The following is a 15,989-nucleotide window of genomic DNA, read 5'->3' on the forward strand; positions in this document are numbered from 1 at the left end:
TGTGATATGCTTGTCGTAAGGGTGAACTGTGGGGATTGGTTGGTCATTCTTTCATTTCATCCCATGCCACATGTTTACCTGTAGACAGGTGCCTGTGTGATATGCTTGTCGTAAGGGTGAACTGTGGGGATTGGTTGGTCATTCTTTCATTTCATCCCATGCCACATGTTTAACCTGTAAACAGGTGCCTGTGTGATAGCTTGTTGTAAGCGTCAACTAGGGGAATGGTTGGTCACAATGTGTGACCTAGATGATAATATTTGGTCATAACCTCTCAACATGTATCCTTGCTCCATCTTCCTGATGCAAGGGAGTTAACTGACTGTAAAAGTCCAGTTTCCACCCTTGCAAAAAAAGGCCAGAATTCTGGGTTCGATCATAGCACCACAAGTTGCTATTATGAATAATGCCCCTTTTATGTCCCTCCCATTGACCAATCAGATTCCACCTCTGATATCACTTTCATTTGTAACAAACAAAATTGCCCAGTGATAATCAAGATCTATATTGTAATAGCACAGGTCCTGCTTCATGAAGTGCATCAAATCACGTGAGCATCTTGATTAAAAACATGAACAGATTTAGAAAATATTTGTTGACTCTAAATTGACGATACACATGTTTTGCAAATCGACCGAAATCTGCACAGTAGTTTACGAACCGGATGTTGATTTTGGTTCGCGATTTTAATTGGATAAACTTGTTAGTCCAGCTAAGATACAAGTCAGTAATTGCAGCCTAGTTCGGCAAGGGTGGAAACTGGACTTTATAGGCAGTTAACTCCCTTGTCTTTGGAAGATGTCCTTAGTCATGCTGTCAACTGATTTGCTCAGGCCAGGCTTTTTTGTTACACACTGTTACAGGAAAGGAGGGGATTTTCTAAGGTCACTTTGTGACAGCGAAACACCGAGTACAGCCCTCCACTGCACGTGCGTCGTTGGACAGTCCTTGGCACGACTTGGGGTGAATTTCGTAATTTTAACACTTTTATCAAAAGTTAATAATTTAGTGATTGTGAATACAAACCACCTTCGTGGTTCGAAACAACATACTGTACAACCCTACCATCATTTCGCTGTCCAATTGATGTGAAAACGACTCAAACGCCTTTGAACTGTATTAGGGTTATGAGAATACTTCATTATTGGTACAAGTCAGCGTATTCTAACCAATACACAAAGTGTATCACAGCCCGTGGTTAGCAGATAGCGGAACAGATTCTGCCAAACAAAACTTTGACGATCAACCCGGATCAGGTCACCCAGGACCCACAACAGCCGTCTAGGATCGTCCCAGAAGGACCCCGACTCTGGAATAGACGACAAACAGCCAATCACATCACCAAACACCTACACGGGGCTATAGGTAGGTTTCCAGGTAGACATCGCAGTCGAACTCGTGCAGCTCATCTGCTCGTACCTGCTATCCCATGTTCAAATCATTTACACATTGCATCCAGACATCAATGGCGCAGACAACCTAAACATTAAAGGTCAATGCAAGATAGTAACCAGTCTTGATTATCCACTGAAGCAGATTTCATTTGTTGCAAAGGGCAAACGAGCTGTGAAAGGTATATGAATGGACCACTGAAATTCAGTGATGACAATAGATGTTCGCATAAAGAGTAAGAATGTCCTGCCTTCCGGTAGCACCCGCCATCCACACAATTTGCATAAACAAGTATTTATTGCCTGACACTGCACAGTACCTGCCATTATAATGGTAGCCTGTAAACAAACAAGACAATCAATAGATTGACGAACTTGATGTGCAGTGATGGCCGGTCCTTTATATGTTCCCAAATTAATCTAGATTCAACCAGGACTTCACTGACCACGTGGGGATTCCAGATTAGAATTGTTCCTGGACAAGGAGACAGATTAAGATCAATCTCATTAAAATCAGATCTTAGTTCTCGCTATCGCTAAACAAAGATCTGACATCCCATTATGGGTCACGTCAGTACGACCTTTCATCCGACCAAGCAAAGCGTCGCTTACCAGATCATGAAAGTGACAGTCGGAAAGTATTTTCTAATCATGCAACTCGATAACGTCAACACGGGGTATTCCGAACGTACGACTGATTCCGTCAAAATTATCGTCTATCTCTCCTTTCCGTGTGATAAACATTTGAACGGAGGAGGCGTTGCACAGTGCGTGGGAAGCACTACCATACAATCGCAACCATATATTAGACATGCTGGAGTGTTCGTTTGTTCAGTTTTCAAAATTATAATCGAGAACTGTGTCAACATATTTTTCCAGCGTAGTCTGAAATGGAAGTCGCCAGGTTGAAACGAGTGCCGTAAAGGTCGAAAAAAGCTGCCTTCTTATTGGCCGATGTGGACTTCTTGTTAGTCGTTTCAGTGGTCGGTTAAAGTTCGCGAAAGTTCCTTCTGACATGACCCGTAATGGGATGTCCTCAGATCTTTGTTTAGCGGCAGTGAGAACGCAATCTCATTAAAATCAGACCTTAGTTCTCGCTACCGCTAAACAAATGTCTGAGGACATCCCATTATAGGTCACGTCAGACCGACCTTGCGCGAACTTTGACCAACCAATGGAATGACCAATCAGAAGGCAGCTTTCTCGTGCTTTACGCCACCAATTTCAAATTGGCGATTACGCTTCGAAACATATTTTGACAAATTCTCGATGACAAATTTGAAACCTGAACAAAAAAAAGTCTGGAATGGCTAATAGATTGTCTAGATTGTAAGGATTCGGTCGTTAAAGCCGTAACTATCGTTCGGAATACCCCATGTTAAAGTTTTCGAGGTTGCATGATTAGAAATCACATTCCGACTGTCTCTTTCATAATCTGGTAAGCGACGCTCTGATTGATCGGTTGAAAGGTTGTTCTGACGTGACCCGTAATGGGATGTCTTCAGATCTTTGTTTAGCGGTAGCGAGAACTAAGATCTGATTTTAATGAGATTGGCGGGAACTTAGATCTGATTTTAATGAGTGAGTGAGTATGGTTTTACGCCGCTTTTAGCAATATTCCAGCAATATCACGGCGGGGGACACCAGAAATGGGCTTCACACATTGTACCCATGTCGGGAATCGAACCCGGGTATGATTTTAATGAGATTGGATTAAGATTGATGGCAATTTGTTCCATAACGACAGTATTAAAACGATCTTTGACCAGTTGTCTTCAAGCGCATTTCTGGAACTTTTAGCAGCTGTTCATTTTCAGAGGGGGACATCTGTGTGGCTTGTATTGTGACAAAGACTCTTACAAATAGATTCGGTTTGTTTTATTGTGACTTGTGTATGCTAGTGCTAGAATATTTAACTCAATCCTGGCTCAATCTCAATACGTTGGGGCCTCTAAGAGTTGTTCATTCGTGATGTTAGCCATCCCACTGTCGCAGCAGTCAAGTGAGCGAGTGAGTTGGGTTTAACGCCGCTTTTAACAGTATTCCAGTCATATCGCGGCGTGTCAGCTTAATGTGGGAGGAAAGCCCGAAGTGATGCAGGTTTCAGACGTTTACCACTTCGGTGAAACCCACGAGCACGGGTATGGTGCTGACAAACCTAGAAACATAATTGGGGCGAACCGGGATTCGAACCCACAATCCGCAGTAGTCAAGACATGACACCTGCTTCTTTTGTCCTCAGCTGTCGAATACGTCCTGTGTTGCGGGTTGGGATAAGCAAGTCTTAGAGATGATGCTTACAAGAAGTTCCTTCTTTTAGTGGGCGTGTGTTGAATCGTGACTGGTTTCCCCATTCCTGGTAGAGATACAGAGTTAGATTGCGGTCACCTGCGTAAAACAACCCCACTAACTCCAGACATAACTACCCACTAAACAGGTTATTTAGGCGCACCAAGTGACTTAACCGATCATGCATGAATTGTTGCGCACACTATCGACCACTGGGTTTGTCATGTGAAGGCTTGAGGCTGCTGTACAGTTGACGAGATATGGCTGCCCATGTCATTCCCCATTCACTCACTCACTCACTGTCTCAGTGTAGAAGTTCCTGGCTCTGTTTTCATGTGCCACATTCAGTGTGTCATTGTAAACTACTCCAAAAAAAGTTAAGAACACCCGATTTTTTTCATATTTGCATATGACTATATTTAATCTGTCATGTTATGTCAGATTAAACACAGTATATAGTCACATAAAAATATCTATTGTTCTTTAACTTCTTTTGAGTAGTATACGAGTGTCTTCTAAGATTCTGTACAGAGTTGCGTTCCTTAGGACCGACGATCATGGGTTCGAAACCGCTGCGCCCTGGTAATGTTTCTAGGTTTGACAGCACCATACCTGTGCTCGTGGGTTTCACCATAGTGGTTTAGGTCTGAAACCTGCATCACTTCGGGCTTTCCTCCCACATGAAACTGACACGCCATTAACTTACTAGAATTCTGTTCAAAGTGACGTTAAACCAAACTCATCTCCAACTTCTTTGGTGTAATATACTTGGATGTTTGATACCACGAATGTTAATACTGTTTTCACTTTGGCCAGCCTCTTGTTGAGAAAAGTATCCGAAGCCTCGTGTAAATGTTATAGACACAATGAGGAATGTAGAATAGCCAGCCAAACTTTCATACTTGAATTAAACTGTATTATCTTGAAAGAAATTGTCTCCAGGACTTGATCTTAATATTGTTTTATTGTTAGAAACAAAACCACTTTGAACAAAGGATGTACAGTTTATTTCAAAGGAAAGAAAGGGTGGCATTATATTTCTTACAGGTTTGTATGTGCATCAGAATATTATTGGGTTTTCCATTTTTCTGCAATCACATTTGAACATCTTCATTTTCCTTTGTAAAACTGCTTTAAAATTAGGCCCGAACGCGGCTAACCTTCAATCCAGACATGTTCTTCTCTTGAACCGTTCGGTTTCGTACAATCACTAATATCCATTTGAATACTCAGTATTTAATCTCGTACAGCGCGAATATAATACGAAAGCATGACATTAGCGATTGTATGTGGAGCCCTTAAAGGTGTCATTTGTCGTACTGAATAATGACTCGGGCAGTTAAAGGTACTTGCACAATATGCTTCTATTCAAGATCGATCGTTGAATGGATGTGTTACGACAAATGTTTGACACCGATTCCTACTCAAATATACGTTAACAATAATCCAATATATGTTCAATATCTACAAATGTATTGAGTGGTGTGATTTATGTGTTTAGTTGTTGTACACATACATAATATGTACATACAGTCTTGCGTTGCTGGGTGAAGGGAGCACGATAATGACATAACCTTGCTTTCGTCGGTTCAAACACCATACCGTACTTCTTGTTGTTAATTTGCAATGGAGATCATGGGTGGCACAGCGGCCTAAAGCACCGAAATTCGCATTGCTTAGTTGTGCCCCATAGCCGTTCCAGGATCCGCTGAAGGTCGGATACAAGATCAACCCTGAATAATATCCTGCACAATGCAAACTGATCCTCGGTGGTTTGCCCTGATTGGGAAAAGTTTGCGACCTGCCCCAACCCCCCCCCACCCCCTTGAAATACTGTTCAAAATGACGTTTAACACAACCCCCTCACTCATTCATCTGCCCACCACTACAGACTGGGAACCCGTAGGGATCTTGAGGTCAGGTCTTCAGCAACCCATGTGTGTTTGTTATAAGAGGTGACAATGCTTGTCGTAAGAGGCGACTAACGGGATCGGGTAGTCTGGCTCGCTGACTTGGTTGATGCGTGTAATCGTATCCCAGTTGCGTAGATCGATGCCTTAATATGATGTCAATCACCGGATTATCTGGTCAAGACTCGATTATTGACAGACCGCCGTCATATTGCTGAGTGGGGCGTTAAACAACAAACAAACAACGGACCGAGCCGTTTTGCGTCTTCTAGCTCCAAACCATGGGATGCATTTAACACGAAGGCGCATTTAGACATACATCTTATTTATTTCAATCACAAAATACAACACATAATTTATTCATATGCCTCTGAAATCGCAAGCCAACAGTACATTGTAAAACTTGCATAAACATTATATGAAAGTAATTTCGTCACCGCTATAAAGATATTTTCAACTTGATAGGCACTGTTTAATGAGTAAAATAGTGTTATCTTGCTTGGAAATCAAACCAGGCCCACAGCATGAGCAAACATCCACGGCGTCGGGGAATGATTCTACGTGGCGGGAGCGTCTTCTTCCACCGTATACCCACCGATGTCCGTATACGATTAACCTTAAACTTCTGTCTACAAGTCACTATATGGCGTTAAGCAATATTCACTCACTTACCTTGCATTTTTTTTTGGATAAAACTTATGATGCAGAGGTTTGCATACATTCGTGCAATAGTATTATAACATCTTTACATTTAACGTTTCCAAAATGATACTGTAGCAACTAATTTTAAAGTTCATCCGTTCTATTATCACCGATTTTCAGGCTACATTGTTCATTTACCATTGGTAAGGAAACTATCCTGTCTTTGAGTGTTGATATTTCAAATAATTTTTCAGCAGGTCAGCTGTAATAGTTTCACCCATCCACACATTAAAATGTTTTCAACAAAAAAAAGCATTTGATATTCAACAGGGGGGATCCAAACTTAAACGAGGCAATTAGTGAGAGTAAAATCATCATAATACCCAAGCATTCATAAAAGGGAGGGGTCCAAAATTTAAAAATCCTCTCTCGGTTGGGAAGGAGATTGTGTCTACAATATACAGTAAACTACGGTTATAACGAACTCAAAGGGACCACTGATTTTAGTTCGTAATAACCGTAGTTCGTTATAAGCATATAGACAGCATATATACATCAAATGGTCGGGACTAAAAAATAAGTTCGTTATATCAGTCAGTTCGTTGTAAGTGTGTTCGTTATAAACGTTGTTTACTGTACTAGATTTGGTTGCAGGTAATCCGACTATGCTCCATCACCCATGGGATGATATGCCCATAACAAGTCTAGGATTAAACAGATTTGCATGTTTGTTGTTGAAGGCCGCTCTCAGTAATAATCCAGATATATGACGGCGACGTTTAAATAATCGAGTCTATACCAGACAAACCAGTAGCTGATATTATGAGCAACGTACGTTCCACGCATGTTCTACACGCCGTCGGGTGTGGTGACACGCGGTCAGCCAATTCACCGAGTGAGTGAGTTTGGTTTTACGCCGCTTTTAGCTATATTACATCAATATCACGGCGGGGGACACCAGAAATGGGCTTCACACATTGTAGCCATGAGGGGAATCGAACCCGGGTCTTCGGCGTGACGAGCGAACGCTTTAACCACTAGGCTACCCCATCCCGCCCCTTCATCGAGTGTGGACACCCGATCCATTTAGTCGCCTCTTAAAACAATACAAATTGATAAAAACAAACAAAAACGTGTGAGAAACGATGTATTTGTAAGAAAACGCGTCATTTGTATTTTGTTTACTTTTGTAAATATTAGGGTAGAACTATCCGTAAAACAAGAAAATAAATTGGGTGTCAAAGTATACACGTCAAAGAAAGAAATATTATGTAGATTTGGCTTTTACGACTATCTTCCTTGTATATATATATAACAGTAAAATACTTCAAAGGTCAAGGTCGTTTAGGGAGAATCTGGATTAAACTTACATAAATATCCATAGAATATTAATTTAAGATTGTTTGATATGATAAAAAATATTTCAGTCGTGAGAGTTAGTGTCACTGAAATAACCCGGTTTCTCAATACTGAACAGGAAAAAATATACATTTTCGCTCGCACCTGCAGCTAACGGGCACCTGCTATCAGCTGTACGGTAATGAGGCCGCACATATGCAAACGACCCCTGACCTTTCGTGCCGTAGCGTGGAAACTGGTAAACATTCAAGATGGCGGCTAGTTTGTGTTGAACATCAGATGCTCGTTTGCACACAGAAAGTTTTGAAAGAAACCAACCCACGGAATCTGTCCAACTGAAAAGGCAGCTGATTTGGTTTGGAGGTTTATACATCCGCAATGTCGGACGGAAATCTTGGCCGAGGCTCGAAAAACCGGGCCACGAGCGCCGAGGCCAAGAAAACTCGACTCGCTGCCCTAGGACCCGGTGAAAACATAAAAGAAAAGCAGGTATTGTCAACAGAAATATGATAAATTTAATTAGAAAATCATTTTGAGTTTATCACATTATACATAAAAAAACGCATGTTTACAGTGATAAAATCGATCTGGTTAGGACACCCTGATCGCTGTCAACCCACTGGCACACACTGACAGTGCACAAGTTCAAGTATGTCAATGCACTGACAATGCACGACTCTGTGAAATTTTATAAAATACGAATTCGATGTTGGTATCAAAATACCCATATAGGCCTAACAGCCTCTCTCATCTTAAAACATGTCTTCATGTTACGGAAAAAGCTATTTTAACCCGTACAGAGATCTATATAGGCCTACATCATGGTGGATGGATGATATGATATTTGATATTTATTTTACAAATATTTGTTATTAATTAAATATGATGTTGTTGACACATTCATTCACAAGGAAATGAAAGGAACTAATATAGTTTCCACTGGTTATCATTAGAGGATAGACATGCACTGTTTTCCAAATACAAAGAGATCTAGATATCAAATCACATTATGTAATAAGAAACCCTACAAATCATGCCTGATGTCCAAAATGTGAATATCGCAAAAACACAATAGGCCCAGCCCATGTCACAGCATGGTCATGTAAAATAAAATTCAGAAAAGGCCATGAATACTTTGTGAAGATGTAACAATATATTCTATAATAAAAGATTCTGTGTTGGGTATTGATTTTCCTTGCCAACTGCATGGTTAAAATATGTCCCCAATTGCTATACAAGGCATACTTATATGTAATATTTATTTAATACCTTAAACTGGGACAATGGTGTGGTTTATCCGACTTATCAGGGTGCTCTGTTGTGCTCTAGTGTGGATAACTTTCCACAATAACAAATATTTCTTTCACAGATATTACATATTGAAGCAGTCTTGATATTGTTTAAGGATTGCTAGTGATGAAAAAATCTCTTTGATAAGCATGATAAATCAGTAATAATCACTACTTTTATCAATCTGCTGTAGTGTCTAATTGATGTTTGTTTATTCCATGTTACTCTATGTCCGTCAACATAATCACCATGATCTCACAGAGACAGTGTCTCAGATCCTCATAGGTATTAATTACAATTTCTAACCTAGACGACAAATTGCAACAGGCAGGGGATCATAATCCTCCTATTTAGTGGTGTTACATGTTTACACTTGCCCACTAGACTACAGTTACTTAACAGTTTAACAAACTAGTTGGGGGTAGAAGGCAGCTAGTCCTGTTGGCTAGCTCACATAGACTCATAGAAAACTGGATACCCTGTGACTCATTAGACATTATTATTTGTAATTCATCAGTTGATCTCTATGTAAAGTATTTGTCATCGTCAAGATGAGAATACTCTTTTCAAGAACTGCTACTAAACTCAACATAAGTCAAGGACTAGTAAGTGTTTATTGATGCATGTGAATGAATGTTTTGTTACTTGCTGATGTTAGATATACTGTGCCTTGTTTGATTTGATATTATTTCATTAAGACATTTAGGAATCAGTTAATCACCATTCCTGTTGATGATCTAAACATGGCAGTATACATCAATTTATTAATTTCTTATGACCCTTTTGAGGTGTATGGTTTGAACATTTGGACAGGTTACCATGGTTACAGTTTGTGAACCTGCTTATAACAGTTATATTCAATAATTAACTGATCTGAGTACATACAAAACATACTTATTGCTGATGTGTACAATGCTATATTCACTTCTTAAATGTTTGTGCAAAGTTCATTTTTAAATTTGTTTACATATAATCTCAAATCTTTCACAAAACATATCACATTTCAGTCTGTGTAAAATACTTTTGAGTGTCTATACAAGCCAGAACTAATATTTTGTAATTATTTTCAGTAGATTTTAGGCTTAGTGTATAGAACAGTATAAGCTGAGCTTACTGGATCAAAAGATATTTTACCCAGGCAATTGACTAGTGGCTGTAAGTTAAATGAAAAATTCCTATGCAGAATAAAGGGACATAACTCTGCAGACCATGGTGATTAGTGAGGATCATTGCTTTGTGTAGGTGGTGGAACATAAAATCTATGGATAACGTATAGATGTCTGTACAGGCCTGTTAGCATTGTCATAATTATCTTATTCACATGTTGTTTTTAATTACTGAGAATCTAAATATCTCCTATAAATGTTGCAAGTTGTTCTTTCATCATGTTCATTAATGTTTGACTATGAATCAAAATGACTACAGTGGAACCTCATTATGTTGTTTAAGACAATATGGACCCATAAACATCATTATGAAGTCAATTATGTTATATCATCACTCGGCTTGTCTGGAACTGTGGATAGTGATAATAAAATGAAAATAAAACTACATGTTATCAGAGCATAAAAGAAAAACAACGCTTAGTTATCATTTTCCAGTCTAGTGCAATTATGGAATGCTTATTGTACGGCACTGAAACATTAATTGGTCAAGACAATGTAATTTGTAGGTGTAACAGAGATATCACTTGTCACAGTGTAATTGGGGACACGAGAAACCTATGATCATGGGTTCGAATCCCGGTTTGCCCTGATTTTGATTCTAGGTTTGTCAGCACCATGCCCGTGCTCGTGGGTTTCACCAAAGTCCTTCATCACTTCAGACTTTCCTCCCCTGATATAAACGCAATAATGTATAATGTCATTAACTATGATTAAACCCAGTTCACTCACTCACAATGTTATTAGTGTGAGAAGCTGAGACATCAATTGTCACTGTGTGATTAGGGTAATCATTAACTTATAGCTGGATGTATATCATAGATTTTTGGTTTGGTTTGTTGTTTAACGCCGCACTCAGCAATATTCCAGCTATATGACGGCAGTCTGTAAATAATCGAGTCTGGACAGACAATCCAGTGATTTACATCATGAACATCGATCCACGCAATTAGGATCGATGACGTGCATCAACCAAGTCAGCGGGCCTGACCACCCGATCCCGTTAGTCGCCTCTTACGACAAACATAGTCGCCTTTTACGGCAAGCATGGGTTGCTGAAGACCTATTCTACCCCGCATCTTCACGGGACGTATATCATAGACTTAGAGTTAGCAGACAGAATGGATTTTGTAACAACTGCCAGTTATTCTGTCGAGTCCCTCCCTAACTGTTTTGTAAGTTGATGATAAAGTTAATTTGATGTAATACCGAACAAATCACATTAAAAGACAGAACAGCATTAGGATCTTCATCCAAACATTGCAACAATTGTAATAAAGAAAATACGGCTGGGATGAGTCCAAATTTACTACCCCCGACCCCCCTATTACCCTACCTGGGTACCTGCTGTATGTCTCAAGAGGTAGGTACAAACTGTCCGATTGGGAAAAGTTTGACCGTAGCTCTGGTAAAATGTGTTTAGATACATGTATGAAACGACCTGGTGCATACACTGAAGTTGACTGAAGTTTTGTTTTTATTCAAACATATAAAAATCAGATGGAATGGGCGAAGTAGTCAGGAAGAACTGCGAACATTAGTGACTTGTAGTTTAAACATAGAGTTCTACATACTTTTTGTCATTAAACAATATATCACATGACTAACCACAGGTCCGGGTAGTGCTGTGGGTACCCGGATCCTACTCAGTACCCACCCGACCCGAGTACCCGAGTTACCCGTCCCAGCCCTACTATCAATCTTATTTATAACTATCTACCATCTGCATGATGAAATGGACAAAAGAAAACCTTCATGTTATTAGTTATCCCACTTTAAGACGAGAAATATGTTTTAGTGTATGCATAATTTCTCGTCAGATTCATGTATGCTGTGTGAGTAATTATGCTACAATTGATTCGTGTGTATAGCACATGTGCAGAGATTTCATTAATATCAATCACATGTCTGATTATTACTTCGTGAAGCAGAGAGTATTGACACTAATCAGTTTAGTAGTGTTTATTAGCAGGTTATACATATGTTAATATCACACCTTATTAATCATATTTCACAGCACATTGCACATGATTGTACCAGAGCTCTCAAGGGTGATAAGATCTATGCAGGGGAGATAATCCTGCTGACAGCCAGCTGTGAGTGTAACACAATATGCCTAATGTGATTGATCACGCATGGAGTCACACAGAATTAACACAGTCAACAAATAGCATTACATTTCCCTCCTCTAGGAGAATTTTGAGGTTTACTATTCAGAATTAAATGTCAAAATAAACTTTTCATAAAATTTTATATTTAAAAATCATGTTACAATCAGTTATGGGAATTTTAGAACCTTTAACATTGTATTTTGATTATTTTTGTAAACACTTGTGAACGTGTACTCTCCATTTCCATAAATGTGTTATTAAAATTTTCAATTGTTTTTCACTTTATAATTTTTTTGGAAAATATTGATTTAAATCAGTTTATGATTGAAATTCCGTACAACTGTAATCTTATTTCCAATACTAATTACAGAAAATTTCCATTTGCCTAAATTGTTTTCTAGTTTGTATGATCTGTTCCGTGTTGAATGTGCCTGCTTGAATGTTGGTTCCCTGGGGGTGACGACAAGCCACTTGGTGTACCTGTCGGGGGTAACTCAAGTGTCATGTGACAGATCTAGACATGTTACCTGGACTGTTTATTGTTGTTTACCTAGGCCTGTTGGGTGGTCGGGGAAAGTCCCATACATGCTTGAGGCCAGCTGACGAGCTCCGTCAACGACATGCTCAGACTTGATAGGCTTAGGGCGGGTGGCAGCATTCCTATAGGCTATGGCTGGACTGAAATAGGAGATCAATATGCACAACTTAATGACTGGCACAAAATAGTCATAAAAGCAGTACCTCAAGGAAGATAGGATAATTTAGTCTTGTATATTCACAGCAGAGTCAAACTATTTTGCATTTAGACTAATTTATACTGTATTCGACGTAATAAGCGTCCCGTTCTAATAAACACCCACGCAGATATTTGCTAATATATTGGCTAGTGAACAATCCCAATTAGCACTCCTTCGATTGATCAATGTACACAAGACTTATTTCTATAATCTGCACTCATGTGTTATATGCACCCTTAATTATGGGCAATCAAATTCTGGAAAAATATATCTGTCGTATGTCAACATTTCAGGCTGTCAGCATAAACCACAAAATTTATCCTTTATTTTTCACCAAAATAATATTCTAATAAGAGCCCCTTATTTCTAATTTTGAGAGTGCCCTGGGTGCTTATTACGTCAAATTAGGTATATTTATGTTGTTAATTTGGTACAATCTGGTATAATGTGTGAATTACTACTTTTTTAGTAGATGAGTTATGTTGTTATTGCCACACTGTTACAAGTTAATACAAAATTCCATGGTTGCTAATTAATTAATTTTATCATTTTATTGAAAGTTTTATTTACATGGTCAGTTTTTGATATTATAAGGGAACAAGTAATTGATTTTGTATCAAACTATACCTTATGACCATCAGCAATTATAGTGATTTTGTTACATTAAATCCAATTAAGTTATTATGGTGTTTATCAAGTCTGTCCCTGTTTTGTTTGACAAAAAATGGAAAGCAGAAAACCATGTGTGGCTTTCATTTACTGTCTGGCATTCTGGGATGAAGCTGGATATCAAACAAAAGAGCCTGCCCAACATGGTATCAACTAAAAATAGACCCTGTTGTGTTTTGTTTGAGAATAAACTTTTTGATTTCGTGGAACACTCTTAAAAATATGTCATAGTCTACCTGAGGATGGAGGTGTCATGTATGAAACTGTTTATCATATGATGACTTTACAGTCAACCTCACTGCACCAGGTACATGTGTAAAGTCACTGAAATAATGGTGAAGCGAACTCTCCATCATTCATATTGTATTTCTATCATAAAGTAGACTTATAATGTCCTAATAAACTAACAAATAAAAAGTATGTTCTTTAAAGTCAATATTTCATATTATACCGTATTTTCTTGAGTATAGTGCGCACCCATGTATTATGCGCACCCCCCTCTAGCGCGTTCAATATTTTGGAAAAAAAGAAATTTGAATTTTATGCGCAGAAAAAATTTACACCGTACCCTTTCAGCGAAGTCCGGCAAACGAACGGGTGCTGAGAAACTTCGTCAGTACAAATTCGAAATTTGAGATAAAAAATCACCAGACATGTTTATTTACCGTTTAAATAGTATTTATTGTTCTGCTAGGCATTGTTTTATATCTAGGGATTAAGATTACCTTGTGTTTTTTCTCGTAAACTAAGCCGGAAACAGCAATCAGCTGTACACACGTTTTCTTGGAATCGACCGGTGATTCGGTCAAGACACACCCAATGATATAACTTTATAGGATTTTTAATGCAAAGATCGGCAACAATTGTATCTGAAACTATTTTATTTATCAGGAATAATATATTCCATTATTTTCTTTACTAAACATATTTAAAATAATAATAACCCTAAGCGAAGCAGCTGATCGCTATTCCCGGGTATTATTTTTACATGGAACATGTCTGACCCGTCACCGTCAAGGCTCACGCGCACGTGAGCGCGAGAATTTCATGTTGACATAGAATCGTCAAACAAAAACAAATATGACTTTGAACGAGTCAAAGTATGTCATTTATGATATATGTATCCATTCTCTGTCAACTAAAGTTCGTTTCAAGGCGTCAATAGCGGTATTCTGACCGTGGTTGCTGTTAATAACGGTGAGTTGTGCGATCTTCCGATCGCTTCACACACGATTTCGCCGAAATTAATAAAAACAATATTATAAGAAATTTTGAATAAAATTAATGAAGTAAGTTACAAACATAAGTCCAGAAATACAAAGAACACTTTTTATAGACAGACAGTGTAATTACATAATTATTTTGCGTACTTCAGTATGGATTTGTTGACATGGTATTTCCGGTGTTTCGTGCTCACGGTAATGTCTTTCCATGGGAGGAAAAAACATCCAAACTCATAATTCGTGTATAATGCGCACCCCCTTCTACACAGCTGTTTTTTTTGGAAAAAAAGTGCGCACTATACTCAAGAAAATACGGTACTTGTACATTACAAGCAATATTCCATGATACACTGGTACATTACAAGAAATATTCCATGATACACTGGAACATTACAAGCAATATTCCATGATACACTGGTACATTACAAGAAATATTCCATGATACACTGGTACATTACAAGCAATATTCCATGATACACTGGTACATTACAAGCAATATTCCATGATACACTGGTACATTACAAGAAATATTCCATGATACACTGGTACATTACAAGAAATATTCCATGATACACTGGAACATTACAAGCAATATTCCATGATACACTGGTACATTACAAGTAATTTTCCATGATACACTGGTACATTACAAGTAATTTTCCATGATACACTGGTACATTACAAGCAATATTCCATGATACACTGGTACTTTACAAGCAATATTCCATGATACACTGGATCATTATACGCAATATTCCATGATACACTGGTACATTACAAGCACTATTTGCAAGCATTTAAAGCCTCCACAAGTGGGTGTTTTGGTTTGGGTGATTTGTAGTTAGTCACAAATGTCCGACTGAATAACTGATATGTCACGTAATCGTTTTGCTAAACATTGTATAGTCATGCTTTACTATTTGGAAAAGATTACAAATGGCTATTGAGATATTTACACCGTCCTCATGCTGTCTTATTTTTGTTTTATTGCTTTTGATTAGAAATGTTTGAAGTTGTTTGACTTGTCAAACCAACCCAACAAGAACAAACCCTTCCACTGCCTGCACATAAATCAGTCAATCTCAGACTACGTGATGTAAATATCCTGTAATGAGAGTCTGGTAAATGTCATGGATTATGTTTTTTTTATGTATTTTATGCATTCTTTTTTGTAAACCAATGTATTGTTATTGGTATAAATAAGA

General features: G+C 38.4%; 1 protein-coding gene across 2 annotated transcripts in view; it reads left to right on the forward strand.

The window, feature by feature from the left end:
• Positions 1–7,832: 7,832 nt before the first annotated feature.
• The window catches only part of LOC139454528 (dynein axonemal heavy chain 5-like), a 106,210-nt gene continuing 98,053 nt past the window's right edge, over positions 7,833–15,989 (forward strand). For both annotated transcript variants that reach the window (XM_071236301.1, XM_071236300.1), the window contains exon 1: positions 7,833–8,080. In XM_071236301.1, coding sequence (XP_071092402.1) covers positions 7,970–8,080 — 111 coding nt within the window. In that variant the 5' untranslated portion in view covers positions 7,833–7,969. The remainder of the gene's footprint in view (positions 8,081–15,989) is intronic.

The sequence above is a fragment of the Haliotis cracherodii genome, unplaced genomic scaffold, assembly GCF_022045235.1.
Source record: "Haliotis cracherodii isolate W230 unplaced genomic scaffold, xgHalCrac1.p SCAF_10, whole genome shotgun sequence".
In the NCBI taxonomy this organism is placed as follows: Eukaryota; Metazoa; Mollusca; class Gastropoda; order Lepetellida; family Haliotidae; genus Haliotis; species Haliotis cracherodii.